Source organism: Oxyura jamaicensis, chromosome 7 (assembly GCF_011077185.1).
Source record: "Oxyura jamaicensis isolate SHBP4307 breed ruddy duck chromosome 7, BPBGC_Ojam_1.0, whole genome shotgun sequence".
Lineage (NCBI taxonomy): Eukaryota > Metazoa > Chordata > Aves > Anseriformes > Anatidae > Oxyura > Oxyura jamaicensis.
The window spans coordinates 17,060,845-17,081,053 of record NC_048899.1 but is presented as its reverse complement, the minus strand read 5'-3'; the positions used below and the strand labels follow the sequence as shown (position 1 = coordinate 17,081,053).

Genomic DNA, 20,209 nt, shown 5'->3' with positions numbered 1-20,209 from the left:
CTGCCCCTTCCCCAGCCTCCCCCCCACTCCCCTGCCCCTATCCTCCTTTCCCGGCCCCTCCCGCCCCTGCCCCCAGCAGCCCCCAGCCCTCCCCGCTTCTCCAGAGCCCGCCCGGCCGTCGCTCCGTCCGTCCGTCCGTCCGTGCGTCCGTCCGGGGGGCAGGTAGGAATTCCCCCCTTCCCCGGGACTTTGCTCCCCTGGGGGTGCCGGGTCTGGGGGTGGCGGGTCCTCCGTGGGTAAGGTGCGGTGGCAGCCCCCTGCTTTCTGCCGGGACGAGGATGTTCTCCCCGGGCAGCACCGCTCCGGGATGGTGTCCCCGACCCCCGGCCCGTTGTGTCCCTTCCGGGGCCGTGCCACCTCCCGCGCCGCTCCGAGTTTGCTGGCCCCGGCTCCCATCCCGGCACGCTGCTCGGCTCGGCGAGGGCGGCTCCAAACAAGCCCCAAAGCGCTGTCCCCACGCCGCTGCAGGGGGAAGCACGCGTGGGCCCTGCGACGGGTGGTGGCAGGGATGCTGTGCTGCTGCTTCTCGGGTGCGCAACAAAGGCACGTCGAGCCCCCCGCACTGCATCTCCAAGTGCCCGCCGAGCAAACTCCTCGCCGCACCCATAGCTGGGGCCAATGCTGCCCCAGCCTTGGCACAGGGTGGAGGAAGAGGGCCTGGACCCCAGTTTTTTTGGATGACACGTCTCCGAGCACCCTAGGTGGTCGGGCATCCCGCCTCTCCAGCGGCCGCAGCGCTGCAGAGCGTCCCCACCCCGGTGCGGATGCTGCATGGCCCCCCGGGAATGGCGCAGAGCCCCACGTCGTGGGGTCACAGCCCTGGGGGTGGAGAGCCCCGTGGGAGGTGAGGAAGGCACCCCAAATCCCCCTGAGCTAACCTGCGCTTTCTAGGAGGATTTATTTCCATCACAGCCTCTGGGAGGATGCGATGGGGAAACCCCTGCCCGAACTAGTGTTTAAACTGTGGAGGCGCAGCTCTGCCACGCAGTTCCAGGCAGGTGCCAAAACCAGCGCCAGCGCCCTCGGGGTGGGTCAGAAGATGCTCGGCCCTTGCGCTCCGGGTGCAGCCAGGACCCCGTCTTGTTTCCCTGGGCTGTGCAGAGGCCCCAGAAGAGCGTGGGCTCATTTCGGGGCTGAAGCCCTCTCCCCCCACCCGTGGCTTTCCTGAATTAAGACAGCACTTGGAAGTGGTAGAATCAAATGTTTTCCTTAGAAAACAGCAAAACGAAGCACTGTGAAGTGTCTGCCTTGTTGTTTGGGTTACTTCTGCCTGTTTGTCCAGCACGTCCTTGCCCCTAGCCTGCAGCCCCCAGCCAGCCAGCCCAGGCTGGGGTTCCCTGCGCCACTCTGCTGGGGTCAGGATGCTCAACACCTCTCTGTGGCTCTGACCTCTAATTTACCCATCTCTGGCAGTTTCTGGGGGTTTGTCACTGCTCTGCCAGGGCTCCCCGCCACCCATTGCTGGGGCCCTGCACGCCTCCGCAGGAAGGCGGCCTCATCCCTGGGGTGCAGACAGCCCTCGTGGAGGTGACTGAGGGTCCTGGAGCCGGTGTCTCACCAGAAGGGGTTAACCCTGGAGCTTGTCTCGGGTGTCCTGCTGCTGGCTGCTTTGCATCAGGGTGCGGTAAAAGCTTTTACGCCTTGGCTGGCTTTCAAGGGCAGAGGCTGGAGGATGACTCACGCTCCCCTGCCGCCGCCAAGGAGCAGCAAACCTGTTGTGCTGACTTCCCCAAGCCAGCAAGGTGACGGCTTCCTGAAAACGCAGACGCCTGGAGGGCCCCCGGGGTGCAAGCAGGGGGCTGTCCCCGGGGGGTCGGGGTGCAGCACCCACCCGTCCTGCAGAGAGGCAGCGCTGGGTGCTGCCCAGCTTCCATTCCTTCGGGCTGGCGGGGTTTTCTCACCCGCTACCTGCATCGCTTCTGCCCCCGGACTGGAGGCCGGTGAAGGGAGGATGCTTCCTCCCAGCCTGACTCCCCTCCCTGTCGTCCGCAGGGCACGAGGCGCCGCAGACCCAACGCCGCCAGATGCGTCTCCGCGCCGCGCCGTGCTGGGGGCCGTCCCCGGGGGTAAGCGGGGAGCAGAGGCACGGGGGAGGCTGGAGGGGAGGCCAGGGCCAGGCCACTCCGTGCCACGAGGCCGGCAGGCGTGCCCCTGCCCCGGTGACATTGGAAGCGGGGTGATTTATGGTGAGGTCCCTGCTGGTTTTGAGCCCAGGCAGAGCCAGCTCAGCCCGTCGTGCTTCCAAAACGGTGGAGGCAAGGGCTTTGGGAAGCGGCCGTGCACGAGGGCACATGGACTGAGATCCTAGGCAGGGGGGAAGGACCGAGCTGCTGCTGCCGTCTCCTTGAATACCGGAAAAGGGATGAATAAGCTTGGAAAAGGGATGAATAAGCTTGGAAAAGGGATGAATAAGCTTCGGCCCAGGCGCAGCCGGGCTGCTTGGCGGTGCTGGGTTGCCATCTAGTGCTGCCGCTGAGCCCTTCCCGGCTGCGGGACGGAGCAGAGCTGATGTCTGCCTCGGGGATGGTGTCAGACCAAAAGCAGCAGGTCCACGTCGGGACTGCGCCTCCACGTCTCTCTGGCTTGGAAGGGACATGTCCTAAACCGAAACTCACCTCCTTTTTATGCGTTTCGGGAGAACTGCTCTTGCTCAGCTTTGTGCCAGCATCTGCGCTCAGGAATTCACACAAATTTTTGAGCTTTTGGGGTAAAATGATTCCAGCTGGACACAGCTTCAATCAGCCTGGTGTTATCCTGCTCAGGGCATGAGCTGGACCAGAGACCTCCAGAGGTGCTCACAGCCCAAATCACCCCATGACTCTGTTCAAACACCAACTTAATTCACTGTTTAAAGGCTTTTACGTGACAGATAACATAAAGGCAATGTTTTTGGGGAGCTGTAGAAAGCAGACCCTGGGGTATCCCTGAAAAAAGCCCCTTCCCTGGGAAGGTGCCGCTGGCTGCTCCGTGGGGCCGTGGTGGCCTTGGCTGCTGCATGCAATGCACCTGGAGGCAGGCAGGCAGCTTGGGGAACTGCAGCGCTGAAAACCGGCAGGCACAATCCTGACATTTATGACATCTGTCAGCCTTGGGGAGGATACTCCTGATGCAGCTGGCTGCCCCTCCAAGGCAGGGCAGCGGGAGGAGGAGGATGCCTCGGGGACGCCCAGCGTCAGGAGAGAGATCCTGCAGGACGTGCGGGGCTGTGATGGGAAGGATGGTGAGTGAGTGGAGAGGTGCAGAGGAACAGCCCCAGCACCCCTGTTAGCTCTGAGGAGCCATGCACCTGCACCACTGCAAGCCTCCCGTCTGTGCTGTACGCCTTCGATGGTCGTGGTGCCCGTGGGGTGACAGGCAGCTCAGCCTCAGTCCCCATCTCCCCCAGGACATTTTACTGCAGGTGGGCTCTGCGCTGGGGGTCCCCAAATAGCCCTGTGGATGACCCCAAATAGCCCTGTTTAATGGACCTAAACTGTCATCCCACAAAAGAAAGGAAGGAGCCTGGATTCCTCTGCACAGTGCAGGGCTTGTCCCAAGGCTGTTTCTGGGCTGGGGCTGGGATAAACTGAGAGAAATGGCAAGGAAACGGTGGCACAGATGGCACCTGGAGGAGGGAGGCAGAGCTGAGGGTCCTCTCCCAGCTGCCTGCAGAGACCCCTTTTGCTCTGCTGCTTCCTTACCCTGCCAGGTAAAACAAGACTGATAATGGTGGCTGATGTCTGCGGGTGTCAGGGACGCAGCACGTCCCTGGGCAAAGTGCTGACAGCGACCGCGAGGCTTTGGGGACTGCAGGGTGCAAATGTCCCAGCTGGGCATTGCCGGCACTGTTTTGGTTCTCCTTGCTCTGAAAACACCACTGGCTTTGGCCTGAGAAGGGAGGGAAAGGCAAAAAGCTGAGCCTCCCCCTCGCCAACCCATTTGTCCTCTAAAAGATTAGTCCCTTGCCTGGCTTATGGGGATTTGCAGCCGCTCCATCTGCTCAGCCCGGCAGGGCCGTGGGTGCCGGGAGGAGCCCGGTGGCTGTCCCCACACTGGGGTTTGTTCCTGGGGTTTTGCAGCGCCGCTGCAAGCGGCTGCCCTGCAAGTGGGGCGGGATGTGGGGCAACGTCCAGGCGCCAGGGACAGCACGGCTGCTGGGACGTGGCTGCCAGCCCGACCTTCACACAGCTCTCTGCGATGGTTTCCTGCAGTTTGTGGGTGCCCCGCGGCTTTTTTTGCTGGTTAGAGAGCGTTGGTTAGAGAGCGATGAGAGGCAAAGCCTGGGAGTGAGCCCCCGGAGCTGCTCTGGTGTGGCTTGGCCAGTGGAAGTTGGAGCGGCAGCAGTGATGGCTCTGTATTTTAAGCTTTTGTGAGCATGTAGAAGGCCACAGGGGTGCTCAAGGGGTGGGGGGCAGTTTCAGGGAGGTGGGTGCCTGCTAAAACCCCGTTGGCCAAGGGGGAAGCAGGTAGGTGAGGGGGCAGGATGTGGGGGGGAAAGCATCATCTGCAGGGGGTGAGAAATGGGCTTTGCAGGCAGACCTGCAGTGCCTGACAGGGCTTTGGGCATAAACTGGGGGGGTTCTGGCTCAGAGTATTTTAGGGATGTGTTTTCTGGAGGTGAAGAGCAAGAGGAGCAACGAGGGGCTCTCCTCTCTCCCGCTCCATCACTCCCATCTCGTCACCAGGCACCGTGGAAGGTGGCGGGTAGCGAAGAGGCTGGAGGTAAGCTAGAGGAGAGCTCGTGACAAGTGGGCTTGCTGGATTTATAGGGACTGACTGAACTGGGTTTGTGGAAGCGCCGGGGGGCTGGCGGGTGATGCCGGGGCTTCGCCGAGCGCCGTCCCACACCCGTGCTGCTGCGGCACCGAAGCAGTGTGGAGAGCATGGGGGGATGCAGGACACTGGAGGCTTTGCCCATGCCCAGACCCTGGCTGAGAGCAGGCTGGCACAGCACTGCCCTGGGCACCTCCTCTCCCCACGCCAATGCATTTTCAGCAGGTGTGGGGCCACATCCACCCCTGTGAAGATACTCCTGGTTGGGCCGTGCTCAGAAAATGCTGGTTTCTCTTTCCACTCAGTAACGAGGCAGAAAATTGCAAAGAGGGGAGCTCGGGGCAGGGAACACGGTGATGAGATGCTGAGACAGCAGCACTCTCCCCATCCCACTTGCCGGGTGCTGCCCCCCCCCTCCGCTCCCCTTCCAGGGCCCTCTCCCCAGCAGCACCGATGGAGGCTGCGAGGTGTCAGCCGGGAAGTCTTCTACCTTCCCCTTGCCTCCCCAAATGGACAATGTCTCCGCTCATTAGGCACCCACCCAGGGGGCAGATGTCAGCTTGGCTCATGTAGCTCACGGCTTTTCTCAGCTCATCGCTGCCGCAGCTCTGACGGCTTCGGAGCGCTCAGCTCCCATCACGTCAGGTGGCAGCTGCATCCTGCATCCCCTGCCCGCCCCGCTGCCCCTGGCGGCTCCTCCGCAGGAGGTGCTCACCTTCCTCCCCTCCCGAGGAACACGGCTCCCGAGGATGCTTCATTAAAAGGCTGGGAAAGAATGGGCACCGGTGGCACGGGTGCGCGCGCCGCGCTCGCTTCGTTTTTCCTTGCCGGGCAGTGCCTGGGAGGAGAAGCCATCACTGCAGCCTGCCTGCTGAGGCTGATGCGTCCCGACAGCTTGTTCACTGGGACATTAAAATCATTGCCTCTGTCTGTGTAAAACACACAGCGAGCTGGGTGATGGGAACACAGGTCAGGGGAGGATTGTTCTCTCCCCTTCGCGCTCAGCGGTGCCGCTGGGAGCCCAGGCAGCAGGACCAGGCAGGTCCTTGATGCGTCCCACCTGGACAGGAGCATGGCACCAGTCCCCTCTGACACCAAGTGGGACGTTCCCTTTCTGGGGTGTGTTCCAGCTCAGGTGCTGGGGAGGGCACCCCAACCCCACCAGTGCATCCCCCCAGTCTTTTACCCAGGGGCTTTGGTTTCCCTGGGGGGCTTCAGCAAAGCAAGGGGATGCCTGTGAGCCCCTCTCTGAACCCGTGCTCCCAGAGGCAGGCCAAGTAAAGTGGCACTACAGGCACAGAGCACTCACAGGTGAGGGCATCAGGCTTGGCTGGCTGATTTTATTCGAGGCACCTGTGCAGGCAGCTTGCACTAGTCATTAAATAGTGGTGCACCCCAGCTCCTGGGGGGTTGCAGTCTGCAGAAGAGGCAGGCTGGGTGCTGGAGCAGGCATTGGGGTCAGCACAAAAACGTGCCCTGGGCTGGGCAAGGCAGGTGTCAGCAGTGTCAGCACACACCAGTACTTCTCCTCTGCCTCCTTTCCATGCTACAAGGTCAAACCATCTTCGGAGAATGTTTGGCCACACCTCTGTGATTCCACTGTTCAAGCCCAAGTCTTGCAGGATTCTTGAGCACAGGAACGCGATGGCCAAGGCCTTCAGCACACACAGGTGGCATCAAGCCAGGAAAGGGTGCTGCCAAGCTGGTATTGATGGCATCCTGAGGTACCTTTATTTTTCTGGGAGCAATAGGTGTAATTTTGCTGGCATCTGGACCCCTCTGCTGGGATCCAGACAACTCTGCTGCTCACAAATATGCTTCAGCATCCTCGGTGATCCCCCCTTGAGCGCTGCTGACCTGTACCTGGGCAGCAGAGGCCAAATTTGCTAATGGTACTTGGTCCATAAGAGCTGGTGGGCAAGAAAATATTTGGCATTGTAGGCTTGCTGGTGGCTGGTGTCTTTCTCGTGGCACCAGTGAGTGTTTCAGTGGAGAGGGATGATTAGGAAAAAAAAAAAAAAACTCCTTTCCTTGTATTGCTGGACTTGGCACAAGGTGCAGGGGCTTTAGCCATCCTGGAGAGAGGCTTTGGGAGATGATGGTGAGGATGGTAGTCAGCAAGCAGAACAAAATGTCACTTGTCTGTAAGCTTGTGATGCTGACTTTTAATGCAACCCCTGACTTGCATTGGTCACATCCTGCCGTGGCTAGGGGCCTGCCTTGCCTGGCAGTTTGTGAGTGTTTGGGCAGAAGGGCTGTGATGCACGTAACAAGAAGCAGAGCTGCTGGAAGATGGGCTGATATTTGATTAAGAAAACTGCTGTCAAGCTCCTTAATGAAGCGTTTCCTGGATGCTTAGACTTATCTGGGGCTAAACTGGAAACCGGGGCCAGGAAGACAAATAAATAATTCTTTCCTCATGAATTCTCAATAGCCTTTCTCCCCAAAATACCTAAAAGAGATTTCAAGCTTATGCCATAAACTCTTGCTGGGGAAATGCCCAACTAGGACCCAAGCAGCAATGTTTTTGGAAATGGGCCTCTCTCCATGCACCTGAGCGCATGGTGCTACAGCTGTGGTGTGGGGCTGGTAAAAGGGTACAGACTTGTAACCTAGAGCAAGCGTATGAGAGCTGGGGATTTGACCTACATGGCAATTCAACCTACAGCAGCAGCTGAGCTTCATTTTTTTTTTCCTTTTCTCAACAGAGGAGCTGGTGACCAGCAAAAAAAATAAACAGAAATTGCCGAGGATTCCCCTTCTCGGGGCTGTTTTCCTTCCCGTGTCGGTGGGGTGCCCTCAGGGCTGCGTGGGGTCCTGAGGTGTCCCGCTCTCTTCCAGGTGCTCCCCTGCTGCCCGCGCTGCTGACCCCCAGCCCTCTGCCCCACGCTGCCCTGCCGGCTGCTGCTGCTCCTCCAACGGTGAGTCGCACCCTGTCCCTGCTGCTGGGAGGGCTGTGCTGGCGGTTTCCATCTGCCGGGAATGGTCAGGCACTGGAGCAGTTTCCATCTGCAAAGCTGTCGGTGCCCTGGTGCGTTCAGAGCAGCCCCAAGCTCCAGAAACAAATGGGGGCTGCAGCTCGCCCGTCCCGCTGCTCAAAGAGCATTTTGGGCAGTGGAGAGGTTTTTCTGCCCTCTGGCACTCAGCTTATTAACTGCTCAGGCTGCTCGATTGATTGTATTGGCGGGTAATGCATGCCCCAGTTAACTTACTGGGAGCAGCAGCGAAAATGAAGCAATAAAAATAACCCTGTGCCCGTGTCGCCGAAACGTGTGGGACTGCTTCCCTTGCCTTTGTGGTTTGATTTCTGGATGAAGCAGAGCCCCGACCCCCACAGGGGCACTTGCTGGGGTCCTGCTCCTCCACCCAGCTCTTCTGTTGCCTTCAGGTTGGTGGCTGCTGGGGCAGGACCTGCCCAAGCGGGCTCTGAGTACATGTAGGCTCGGCTTTGCTGCCTGCCCCACAAACAACCCAAAGGTGGTGCTCCCAGTCTGGGCAGTGAGAGAAGCCCCCCAGCTGGCCCCATGGGGCTGTGTTTTAGCCCGATCCCCATGCTTTGTTGGGCTGGGGCTGTGCGCTCCCCTTACAGCATGCCTGACCTCCCCCATGCGCCCCACAGGCTCCTGCCGCGGCCCCTGGCTCCTGCTCCATGCTCAGCATGCCCCTGTCTGGCGGACCCGGACCCGCTGAGGAATCGCTCTGGAGCTCGAGGCCAGCCTGCAGGGTAAGGTAAGGCACGCTCGGCCCCTTTGCAAGTCTTCATATCTGTACCATCAGCGCATGGAGCCCCTGCCTGGTCCTGTGGCCACAGAGGTCTCCCATCCTGCTGCCTCTACCCCTGTTGCACTTGGCTGCTCACTTTCTGATGTGTTGGTCATACAGCTAAAGGGCTACGCTGGGAAGAGCAGGGATGGAGTCATGTTCATCAGCCACTCTGCTTTTGTTACTAAAATAAATCTGCTTTGGCCTGAGGCAGTCATGTTGTCCCAGGCATTGACTATTGCAAATGGATGGCAGGACAACATTTTCCATTAGTAAAGAGGAGGTCGTGCGTCTCTTGGTGAGAAGACAGCCCCATAAAGCAGAAATGCTGTAGCATCTGACAAACCCACCTCTCTCCTCTCCTTTTCCTGGTAAAAGTGCCCAGGTCACTAACAGGCATTAACACATGCTGTTCTCTGCACACAGAAGCCCAGGGGACATCTGCCAGAGCAGTGCTTTGTATCTGCAAAAAGATGTCATGTTTGGAATAAGTGGACAAAATGTTAGGAGGATTTCTCAGAGGAGCTGCAGGGGACCCACTAAGATGCAACTGGGGCAGAATTTGCCCAAAAAGGGCTGTGTCTTCTCCACTTGCGGGCATCCCCTGAGCACAGGGAAGGGCTCCCCACAGCCAACTCCAAGGAAAACCAGGGTATGTCCTCGCTGGGCTGCGTGTCTCACCTGGGACCAAGCCTCCAGACTGTCCTTCCACAAGCTTTCATGGCCCCAGTCTGTCTGGCATGTGTGGTTTATCCTCTGGCCTTAGTGAAGACATTTTTCTGCAATAAGTGGCTGTTAAAGCATCATTTGGATGAACCTCATGGCATCCCACAGCTCCCACCTCCTCCAGGAAGGTCTCCAGCCCTGCTTTTCTGCCTTCCCACGCTCCCTGCCAGAAATCCCATCCCCTCTCCCAGGACTGTGCCACAGCCCCAACCTGGCATCCACGGGCAGGAGGGGAGCCTGGTGCCCAGCTTGGTGCAAGTCAGAAACTTTTTTAAAGAAACCGTAGCTGCTGAAAAGCAAGAAAAGGTGGAACAGTGTTTCATCCTTTAAATTCAGAGGTGCTACCTCTTTCTTGGCAACACTGTAGGTACTGGGGAAACCTGAAAGAGGGCCCTTCCCAGGGGGACCAGTTGGCACTGGGAATTGGCTGCTGTTCCATCTTGTACCTGGGCAGTGCTGGTGCCGGGACAGAGCTGCCCAGGGGCTGGCAAGGTGCTCCCATGGAGGTGTCCGTGCCGGCAGAGGGAAGAGCTGGCCATGGCATTACACAAGGCTGGCTGATGGCAAACGATTTCCCAGTTTGACCCTTCCGCTTAATCTGAACTTGAAGGTGAACCAGCAGAGCTGACGGCATCGATCCGGGCCGCGGGCAACCAGCGCTGTGCCCTGCAGAGGGCTCGGCTGCCGTCGCTTGGTCCCTCTCACACTGCTTTTTCCCTGCCCTCCCCTTCACGCCTTTCCAAAGCTATCTATCAGAGCTCAGCACCACGCTGCTGACCTTGCTGGGAGCCAGGGGCACGGTGTCTGCCAGCCGTGGAAGGAAAGGCTTCAGTGGGGGCCGTGGATGCAGGAGCTGAGTGGCCACGCTGGGTACCAGGGAGCAGGTTTATTATAGGTGGGGGAATTTTCTGTTGGGCTGGTGGCCGTGGGACACCTGAGGGTCTGGGTGTTGTAACAGGCAAGCGAGGAATTCATGGTGTTTGGTTTGGTTGCAGAGCAAAATGTGGCTGGAAGCATCTTCATGCTGCTCTTGGAGGAGCCTTCAGGTAAAATGCCATATGAACCAGAAAAGTGTGTGCCTCTGACACGCTGGGAAATAAAACATGAGCATACCTGGGAAACCTAGAGAGTGCCTTAGCTAATACATGGAAAGTGCTTTTCTGGGAGAAAGAAAATGATGCATCTTCCCTCAGCACCTTCCTTGCTTTAGCCATGAATTTCCTGCAGCTGAAAACAACAAACCATTTTAATCTAAGTATTGCTTGTTCTGATCTTTTAATCCAGCTTGCTTTCTATCAGCGGAGCAGCCTAAAATCATTTCTCTGCCTGCCTATTATATAATTATTCAGCAGATTACCCAGGGCCAGATGTGGCTGGGCACTGCTGAGGAGGGTGAGGGGGACATGAAGGAGCACTGCGGGGCTAGGTGGGAGGCGAGCTGGCTGCTTTGGGCCAAGTAGTCTGCATCTGAGTATACAGTATCAAGGAAGGTTATCCCTTGGCTTATGCTGGAGTAAGATGTCCTGTTGTCTGGCTGGAGAAGTGTGACCCTCCGACCCAGGCAGCGTTTCAGTCAAAACCCTACTGAACCAATGCCTCTGTCCTCATGCAGAGCATCATTCTGGGGAACAGCCATGGCGAAGAACCAGTGGCTGGGTGGGATGCAGTGGTGACACCAGGATGGGTTGGAGGTGGTCAGACCTGTGCTTCCTCACCAGAGCCTGTTCTCAGATGGTTCATCAAGGAGCCTTAGGTCTTACCTGCAGACAGTAAGGGTCTCAAGCCCTTGGGCAAGAGGGTGGTTGAGCTCAGCTACTTTGCAGAAGCAACATCGCTAAAATTCAAGTGTTGATGCCAGAGGTGGGTTCACTTGGGGGCTTCCATTTGCAGTGCTGATGGACAGTTGTATCATTGGCATAAGACAGCATAGTTGAAGGATTTGTCAGGTGGGACTCAGATTGCCATCACATGCAGCTTCTGACTGGCCCACACTATGGGCTTGAGCCAATAGGAAAAACAACAGTATGTCTTGGGCTCCAGAAATTCCTTTTCTTCTCCTCAAAATGAGTGTCCTGGCTGCAGTGGGCTGGTGCAGAAGAACAGCACCTAATATAAATGTGTGAACTTGAAAACCTAGCAGCAAAAGGAACTCAACATTTCCTTTTCTCCAGTCACCCAGAAGAAAGGAACAAGCTCCAGTGCTGCCCCATCAGCTCCTGGACCATTTGTGGGGGAGACTTGGAAGTGTTCTTTGAGTCTGGCGTGGCCGTGTGGTGGTGGGAGCAGATGGAGCCCCACCTGGAGTGTGCAGTACTCCATCTCCCAGGCACCGAGCCTCTCGCTCCTTCTTCCAACACAGCTGTTAGAGCTGACCCTCTGCCTCCAAGGCAGGAGGTGCGCTGGCGCTCAGAGAGGGATGCAGCCACCACGGGCTAGCTGGGAGGGCAATGGTCAGCCTAGGAGGGGTCCAGAGCAGTGCAGGGGCACGAGGTGGTCTTTTTTTGGCTATGAAATGGCTATCACGCATCCCTTTCCTCAGAGGCTCAGGGAGTGGATGTGCCAGCTCAGACTGGGGTCCGCAGTCAGGGTTTCGACCTGGTCCTTCCCTCACTGCTGCCTGCTGTGAGCTGGCTGTTTTAATTGCCAGCTGCCAAACGTGTGCTGCTGAACATGCTCCTCCCTCCCACAGGCACCATCCCTGGCCCATACCCTGCCCAAATGGCTCCAAATTTCCCCGTGTACACAGGCAGAGCCCCAGCACCCATCTCGTTCCGGAGCTCCTTTCCCCGTCATGTTGAAAGCACTGTCTGGCTTGTTCTCATCGCCTCAAGGCAACCTGATTTGCTCAGTGGCCTTTAAAAAAATAATAAAAAAATCAAAGCCCACTGAAATGACAAAAGCATCGGTGGTGGGTGCATCCCCCTCTCCAGCAATCCAAGGGATTTGGGAGAAAATAGGTCACGTGCTCCCCATCCCGTGCCACGTGGTTGCCATCCCAGGGCCAATGAGGTTTGGAGCCCTCTGCGCTGTTCAGCAAAAGATCACTGGGATTTTTTTCCCCGTAGCATTTTTCATCCTTTCCAAACGTGAAAAGAGTGCCCATCTGTGCGGACCCGCCACGCAAAATCAGCGCTAAAGCGGCTCTTTGGAGAAGGTAAGAAGATTTAAGAGGTTGTGCTGGTGGAAGTCCACCTGCCGTGTGCAACTTTTCCCGCAGATGAAAATTTGCGAAGAATCATGAAATGAGTCAGGTGCGGAGCTCAAGTATGGCTTAAAAGAGCCTTAAACTCTTAAGAAGGCTCTTAAGCGAATCTCGTAAGAAAATCTTTTGAGTAGAGAAAATTAAACTCCGTGTTGGACAGAGGTGGGACCATGGGAGAAAGGTGTGCGAGCAAGGTAGTTAGCTTAAGTTAATGGCTGTTCCTCAAGTCTCCGATAAAATATTTGGTTTAGCAGAATTGTCATTCTTTGTTATAGAGTGCTCTTTATTTTCGTGAAATTTAATTTCACCTTCATCTCGTGGCTAACGCTAAAAGATCGTATCGCAGGGCAGGGAAGCGCCTATCTCTGCGTTAACTGGAATATCCAGCCATCCCTCGTTTGTGCGATTAACAGTGCGTGCTTTGGGCAGCGTTGTTTTTGTGTGCGCGCGGAGTGGGAAAAGCAGAAATCAAATTGGCTTAAAGAAATTGATGCTAAAGTAACAGATGTTGATCACGTCTTGGTTTGGCAATGTAATAACACCTCCGAATTTATTTGATTAAATTTTCATGTTTTGGTTCTATTTCCATGATTTTTTTTTTCTCTTGAACTGAGGAAATGCACTGAAATTTGATTTGGGAATAGGAACGCCTTTTATTGTGAGGCTCGCTCTTTTTCTTTAATTTTTTTTGTCTTCAGATAACCATTTTACTTATGGTAGCTACATTTTTGATACCATTGCATTTTTCCTGTTGCGTTTTATTTGGTTAAAACATTTTAAGTATTAAAGCGAGCTATTAGTTTCAAAGGTTATGGAGGACTTAAATGCTGTTGAAATCAATCCCAAAATACCATATCCTTATTATAAAGGGAAAATGTTCTCAGGATGTATTTGTCTTGTAATCTGAGTTTTCTGGGATAATGTAGTTTTAATGTGAACCATATTAGAAAATCTCATTTTATTACTCGGAAGTCACGTCCAGCTTAAAAATAAACCAGAAACAGTGGATGAAGGGCATTGTGCTTAAGTTTCCATACAGTGATTGACCTTTGTTTTGACAGATGCAAAGGCAGATGCTAGCCTGCATTTTGATTCAGAAACCCAACCCTGGAAAACTGCAGTTTTACAAAATATTAGGGGTTTCATTTTTAAGTCCAAAATAATTCAGTAATGTTTTTGGAGCTCTTAATCTCAGACTTCTCCCCTCTCTTATGGATTAATTTGTATAAACATTTTTATTATTCCCAGATATAAAGGCAAATTTTAAGGTCTTTCTTCCTGAGTAACAAATCTCAGAGATGTTCCTTTAATCCAGCTGAATTAAAGGACATTTCTTTCTGAAGAAAACAGATCACTTTGGGGGAAAAAACTTTGCTGATCAAGAACATGGGATTTTTTTTAAGTTGATTTAGGATTATTTTAATGTCCGTATCTGTCTTCAATATGCCTTAACGAGTCCGTGGGATTTTGGTGAGGAGGACCAGAAAACGTGAACACTGCCGCAATCAGCGGCGCGCTTTGTGCGGATCAGACCTAGCAGACGCTGTCCTCTGCTGCATGCAGAGATTTGGGGTGGAAGTGGAGGGCTCCTGGGCGCCTGCATGGACAGACGGCGCTGGCACCTTGCAGGAAACTCCACCGGGTGGTCACCACCGATGCTTCACATCCTGGTGGGTGGTCCTCATCTGTCCCGTGGTGGAAATGTGGGACCACTTTTCTGAGGCGACGAGATAATGACTTTATTCCTCCCCTTTGCTTTTTTGCCTCTTACTGAATGCACCCGTCCTAGTGCTTGTGATCGTGGATGCACTCACATCTGTCTTAATTTATGTTATTGAGGCTTTGCTAAATGAGCAAGTGGTAAGGCGCAGGGTGCCAGCCCTGCCACACCAGGTCACTTTGGGGACGGGGTGGTCATGGCCCCCTCCCCAGCAGCCCTGCTCCCCAGCCCAGCCAATGTACCGGTTTCCTCAATGTTTGGACCCGAGGTTACAGAGGACCTAGCACAGGGAGGAGAGAGGAAAACATGGCTCTCCTTGATCATAATCGAGGCTGAGGTTTAGCTGAAGTGAAAACAGATAGGGAGTGACAGTTTTGGAGCCTGCTGTCAGGGTCTGAGCACGGCGCGGCAGCGATCCACCCCCGGCTGCCCAGGGCCACCCTCCTCCCTTTCCTCCTCCTCCTCACCGGCGAGCGCAGGACGGAGCCCTGCAGCCAGGCTGCATCCACTGCAGGCACGGCACATCTCATGCCCGGGGCTGGTGGCACGGCTGCCGGCTTTGTCACATGCCAGGGCAGTGCTGGGTGGGCCACGGCTCTGTCACGCACTGAGCACAGCCACATTCTCCAGCCCCGTGCCAATCGGTGAGGGAGAAAGGATGGGTTCAGTGCTGCATCCCAACAGGCCGGCTCTGTCCTGGCTGGGTGGTGCTGGGCTGCTTCTCCAAGGACAGGGGGAGTCTCTGAGGGCTCTCTGCCCACTTGCAAAGAGCATCTTCTTCGGCCACACGTCCAGTTCCTTGCCCAGAGGCCAGAGCGTCTCAGGCCACAGTGGAGGACATGGGTTTGGGTTTGCTGAGAGACAGCACCATGGAGGAATGGAGCAGGCAGAGAGCTCTGGATCCAGCCCTGAACCTGGTCGGTACGGTCAGCATAACAAGCTCCCTGCCTGTGTTGACCTGCTGCCTCCTGCCACCCCGTGTGTTCCAGGTCAGTCTGACTGTCTGTCCGTCAGCATCTGGACAGACAAACCCCTCCAGGGTCCCTTCGTGCTGCAAGCCTTGTCCCTATTTCCAGGGATTAGAGAGAGAAATGGAGCTGGGATGAGATGAGGCAGTAGATTGCTGTGCTAGCAGGATGAAGAGATTTGTGGGCTGCCCCCAGATCAGTAGATTGAAAACGGAGAGAAATTATTGGGATGATGCTGCCTGTGGGATTAAAGCCAGCATGGCCAGCAGGCTCTGACAGAGGGGAGTGGAGGGGGGGCATGGATCAGGGGTGCAGGATGCCTGCTGCTCTGTGTGCAGCTGGGAGCTGCAGGGAGATGCTGCATCATCAGCTGTCTCAGAGGATGCACTGGAAGCAGATGCACCCCATCCCCAATTTTCTGGGATTTTCAGCCCAGCACGGTGGGCTGAGATGGGGAGAGGGGGATGGGGAAGATAGGTCACCTTGGTGGCTAGATCCAGAGAAATGTGTGATGGGCTTTACTGCAGCTCTGCAGCAGCGGTGTAGAAAAGGTTTTGTGCTGGTTGAGTCCATTCATCCCTTCCAGCTTCGGACTCAACTATGCCCTCAAGGCTACACGCAGTCCCTGGCACAGCAGTAGGATGAATGTGCCTCTTGCTTTCTGCCAGTGGCTCCAGAGGTGATCTCTCAGCTGCCCCTCTGTTTTCCTGGCTGCTGGAGGACAAGCTGTGTGTCCTCCGAGCTCTGCACAGTACCACGTGGCCTCTCCTCCTTTGCAATCACCCATCATGGGCCTACGGCCATGAGTGTCCTCTTTTGAGTGTCCTTTGGCCTTCTCATGAAAAAAGGCATGTAAAAGATGGCACACAGGGGACTGCAATTTGATAATGTCACCCTGCAGTCTCTGGATGGTTACGTTTTCCAATGTTGGCTGCTCTGGCATCCTTTGTTGAGGAAGGGGCCCTCCAGAGCTGGTGCACGTCCCCAGCAGAGCATCGCTGTGGTGTCTGCACTGGGCAGCTCCCTTGCAAGGTAGGACTGCAGGAGGAGTGTGCTGGACCAAAGTGAAGTGTGTCCAAAAGCATTGTCATGAATGCCTGCTTCCTAGCATCGCACTGAATATAATCATTAAAAAATGCTGTTCTGGGCTGATTTCTGCTTGATGGAGCATAGGCATGAGACAACTCATTCTCCTTGATCGTGAATGTTGACTATATCATCTATGGGGCAGTGGGACCTGGTGCCAGGCCCAAGGCAGTGCGTGGCCCCTGTGGGATGTGTGTGTTGGAGGGACCTTCCAGGACGGGTCAGGTGGATCAAATTGTGTGGCCGCTCTCCACAGACCACTACGTAGTCTGGTCATAGCATCTTCCAGTGTGAGGTGGCATCTCCTTGCTCCCTTGCCTTAGCTGGGCCAAAAAAAAGGCTAAATAATATGCATCCCTGCAGCATGACTGCCCTTGGGCACGGTGCATGGCTGTCCTGTCTGTGAGGAAGCTCTTTTCTAGCACTTGGCCTGAATCTCCCTGGCTGCACATAATCCCCTCAGTCATGACCATTGCCCTGCCTCCCCCAACCTCTTCCCCTGTTTCCTGGCCCCAGGGGGATGGAGTTGCTCTCTGTGGCTGGATCTCCCATGAAGACCCACCTCATTGTTCCTGGTTTTCTTCTGCTGATGCTGAACTTGTCTCCAGCTGGGGCTTTGCCCCTCTGCACAGGCTCACCTCGGGGCTGCGTGTGGCAGATGCCTGCAGAGATGCTGGTGACCACCCTGGCTCCTGCCATGCCATGCCTTGGCAGGGTCCAGGCAGGTGATGTGACACAGTGGTTGCAGCAGTGACACCTTCTGAGATGACTGCTGTGCTGAGCGGAGAGTGAGCAAACGCTTGGTCCTCTGTGGCTCCCCATCAGCAGCTCCTCTTCCTGCTGCCCAGCATCTCCAAAGGGTTGGCTTAGGCATGAAGGGACAGCCAGTATTGCAGGAAAATCTTTAATGGATCATTTAAATCTGTTGCTTAGTCTGCTGGCAGAACAAAGAGCTGTGATCAAGCAGTCGGTCACCTTCCTTATCACAGGAGATGTTATTTTCTCAGCACGTGGGGTCTCGAGCCCACCCAGGAGTTTGACAGGACGCTCTTGGTCACTGGGCAGTAATAAAGCCAGCTGGGTAGTGCAAAGAGCACTGGCTCATCTCCTCACTGGCTAAAATCTCTGGAGTACTTAACGGTTTAACCTTCACCAAAAGTACTTTTTTTTTTTTTTTTTTCCTGGCAAATCATTCCAAAGCAACTAGCAGGGGGAATTAGAAGTGACAGAACTAAAGTGCATTGCTCCCACCCACCTACCCACTCCCCCCAGCCGGACAGAAGGCTTTCATTCGGTATAAATGAAACAAAAGACCCATTATCATATCATCTCTCAACTTGTTGAGGTGGTGGTTTCACAGGTTCAAGTCCATCATTTTGCTCAGGGCCCCGCTATCAATGAGCCCTGAAACCAGGTGGGGGGCTGGGGGGTTCTGTGCTGCACAGGGACCTCTGATAGCCGGCTCCCACTACGCTGAATTTCCATCACTGGTGTGTGTCTAGCCTCTGCTTGCAACACAGGAGCAGCTCACGTGAGTGAATGGAGCTTCTTTAATTTCTAGATGTCTCTGGATAGATGTAAGTGGCAGTACCTGAGATGTTTCCCCTAAAACTGGTAATTTACTTAAACCTGTAAATTTTATGTCTTCTGCGGATGCATCCAGGCAAAAGACAGGTGCTGCAGTCCTTCTGGCCTGTTGCATGGGATGAAATTATTGTCATCTCCTCATTTCATGCAAGACTTTCATCCTGGGGTGACTGGTAGGGAAAAGCTGATGCTTCCTTCGCTGTCCTTCACACCAAAGGTTACTGTGATGGCATAGGCATTGCAACCAAACCAGTACTTCTCTTTGGATCCGGCTTGCATCAGAGCATCAGAGACCATGGATATTAACTCCGACTAGCATGAGGGGGCCCGATTCTGATTTTGTGTGTGACTTCACATCCATGCACCACCCGTGCCAGGGTTACACTTCTGTGGGAAGCTGCTGCTGGTGTGCCTTAACCGTTGAGGTTTGGTGGGGTAGGATGAGCAGATGGTGCCCAGCTGATAAGCAAGGAGTCCTACTGGATGTCCCTGTCCAGGTTTCCAGTGGCCACTGGCAGGAGCCAGGGCTCAGTGCTGCTCTTAGTGGTAGTGACACACCAGCTTTCCTCACCTGGGACGGGTCTCTGCTGGGGGTATGTGATGCTGCATTTCTCTTCCTCTTGGTTTACCAATCAGGTCAGAAATCAATCTGAAATGCATGAAATTTAGAGTAAGAATCGTTTCAAAAGAGAGGTGATATGAAAATCACTAGGGAGGGTTTGCACGTTGTACAGACTGTCTCTTCTATTTCCTTCTCAAAAAATGGAAGAGGTGGTGTTCAAGAGTCAAGCTCTGCCACAGGAGCTGGCTCAGCAACACCACCGAAAATGTATAGTTTAACGTGGGTTCAGCAGAAGGGAACACGCAGGATAAACAGCCTCTGGGCTGGTCTGAGAGCAGGGAAGTGCCTTTAGTTGGGATGCAGCTGGGCCCACAGCAGGACGGCAGGGCTGGGGCTATGGCCATCACCCAGGGGTGTCTGCACCAGGTGGTCCTGAGCTTTGGCTAACGCCAATGTCTAGAGGCAGTATCTGTCCCTGGAGGGTCACCCAGTGTGAACAGCCAGCCCTGCTCTCTAGAGGGTGAAGGGTATGAGGAGCAAGTTGTGCTGGCTTGAAGGGAGGTAAGACATGGTTAGGAAATGGAGAGGAGCTCCTCAGAGTTACAGCTAGCAAAGATTTTGGTGGCAGGAGCAGGAGTTAGAAAACAACCAGAGGCACTGAGGCTGCAGGAGAAGCTGTTTGCAGTGACGGCGCTGACACTGAATTCATGGGCAGAGGAGCCAGAAGAGGGAAGGGAGAGAGGGAGGGAGCAGTAGGTCCAGAGGAAGGAATATTTGCATCCCTGCAGTAGCAGTTGAGGTAACTGATGCAGAGGTGAGTAAGGCTGGAAGAACCCCATGGTGCACGTGTGCAAGGAGGGGAAGGCAGGCTGTAAGTGCTCATCAGCAGCCAACGAGTAACATCAGTACCGTCGTGGGCCATGAGCAGACACACATCACCTGGAGCAGAGCAAGGGAATGGGAGCAGGTGACCAAGAATGAAGTGTCCAGAAATGCCTGCTGTGAGGGCAAGAGCAGGGAGATTCATCTCCTGCAATGCTTGGTAAGACCAAGGGCAGGTGAGAAGCTGGGAAACTATGGCTGATGTACCAAGCCACAGTGGCAGCATCTATTTATTTTTCTCTTTTTTTTTTTTGCTTAGAGTTTTCTAACATATTTTCACTGGAGCTGGAAGAAACATTAATCAAAATGACTCCTGTTTGCGGAAACTGGCAGCAGCTGTGAATGCAGCTTTATTCCAAAACAATACCAGTAGCTGATGCATTTCCGTTTGGAGCCTGGGTTCAGCTGAGTTCTAGACTTTGGTTTTCTCCCACATCAATTTTTATCCTTGCTCCTTCCATCCCCAGTCTGATCCGGCCAGACTGTATTGTCGTCATAATCCCAAGTTTGCTGCATCGCGCTGCCCCCAGCTGCTAAAACGCAATGCTGAAAATCACCGGATTAGGTCTTAATGGGAGGATCAAGCTGCAGGGAGATGAGTGGGGAGAAAGCTCCTGCTTAAGCAAGTGGACGAAGAAGACAAGCAGATCTCGGGACAGCAAGCTAAAAAGCATAAAAAGTCAGAAAAACAGTGTCTTTCCCGGGCTCCCTTCTGCCTTCTTTCCTCCACATGTAGGGCTTGGCTTTCAGTTCCCAAGTGTCAGAAAACACTGGTCTGAGTTTAAGGAAACAGGTATTGAGAGGTCAGAGGTTTTTAAACATTTCCTTCCTCATGCTGGAAAATGTATTTGAGTTATGGACTTTCTGGCCAAGATGTTAATTCCCAACACAAAACTTGGCCAATGCATTAGAAATATGGGCCTTGATGTAGATTATTGTGGTGTGCTGAAGGACCCTGGGTC

At 54.8% G+C, this 20,209-nt stretch overlaps 1 protein-coding gene across 37 annotated transcripts in view; it reads left to right on the top strand.

Moving 5' to 3' along the window:
- The first annotated feature begins 33 nt into the window (after window positions 1-33).
- PCBP3 (poly(rC) binding protein 3) overlaps window positions 34-20,209 on the top strand; it is a 48,172-nt gene continuing 27,996 nt past the window's right edge. For 6 of the 37 annotated variants that reach the window (XM_035331450.1, XM_035331448.1, XM_035331464.1 and 3 more), the window contains exons 1-4: window positions 44-162; window positions 1,993-2,066; window positions 7,594-7,673; window positions 8,372-8,476. In XM_035331450.1, coding sequence (XP_035187341.1) covers window positions 8,402-8,476 — 75 coding nt within the window. In that variant the 5' untranslated portion in view covers window positions 44-162; window positions 1,993-2,066; window positions 7,594-7,673; window positions 8,372-8,401. Of the gene's footprint in view, window positions 163-1,992; window positions 2,067-6,358; window positions 6,477-7,593; window positions 7,674-8,371; window positions 8,482-12,305; window positions 12,395-20,209 lie in introns of those variants that run through there. The other 31 variants (XM_035331476.1, XM_035331456.1, XM_035331455.1 and 28 more) reach the window with 14 other exon arrangements.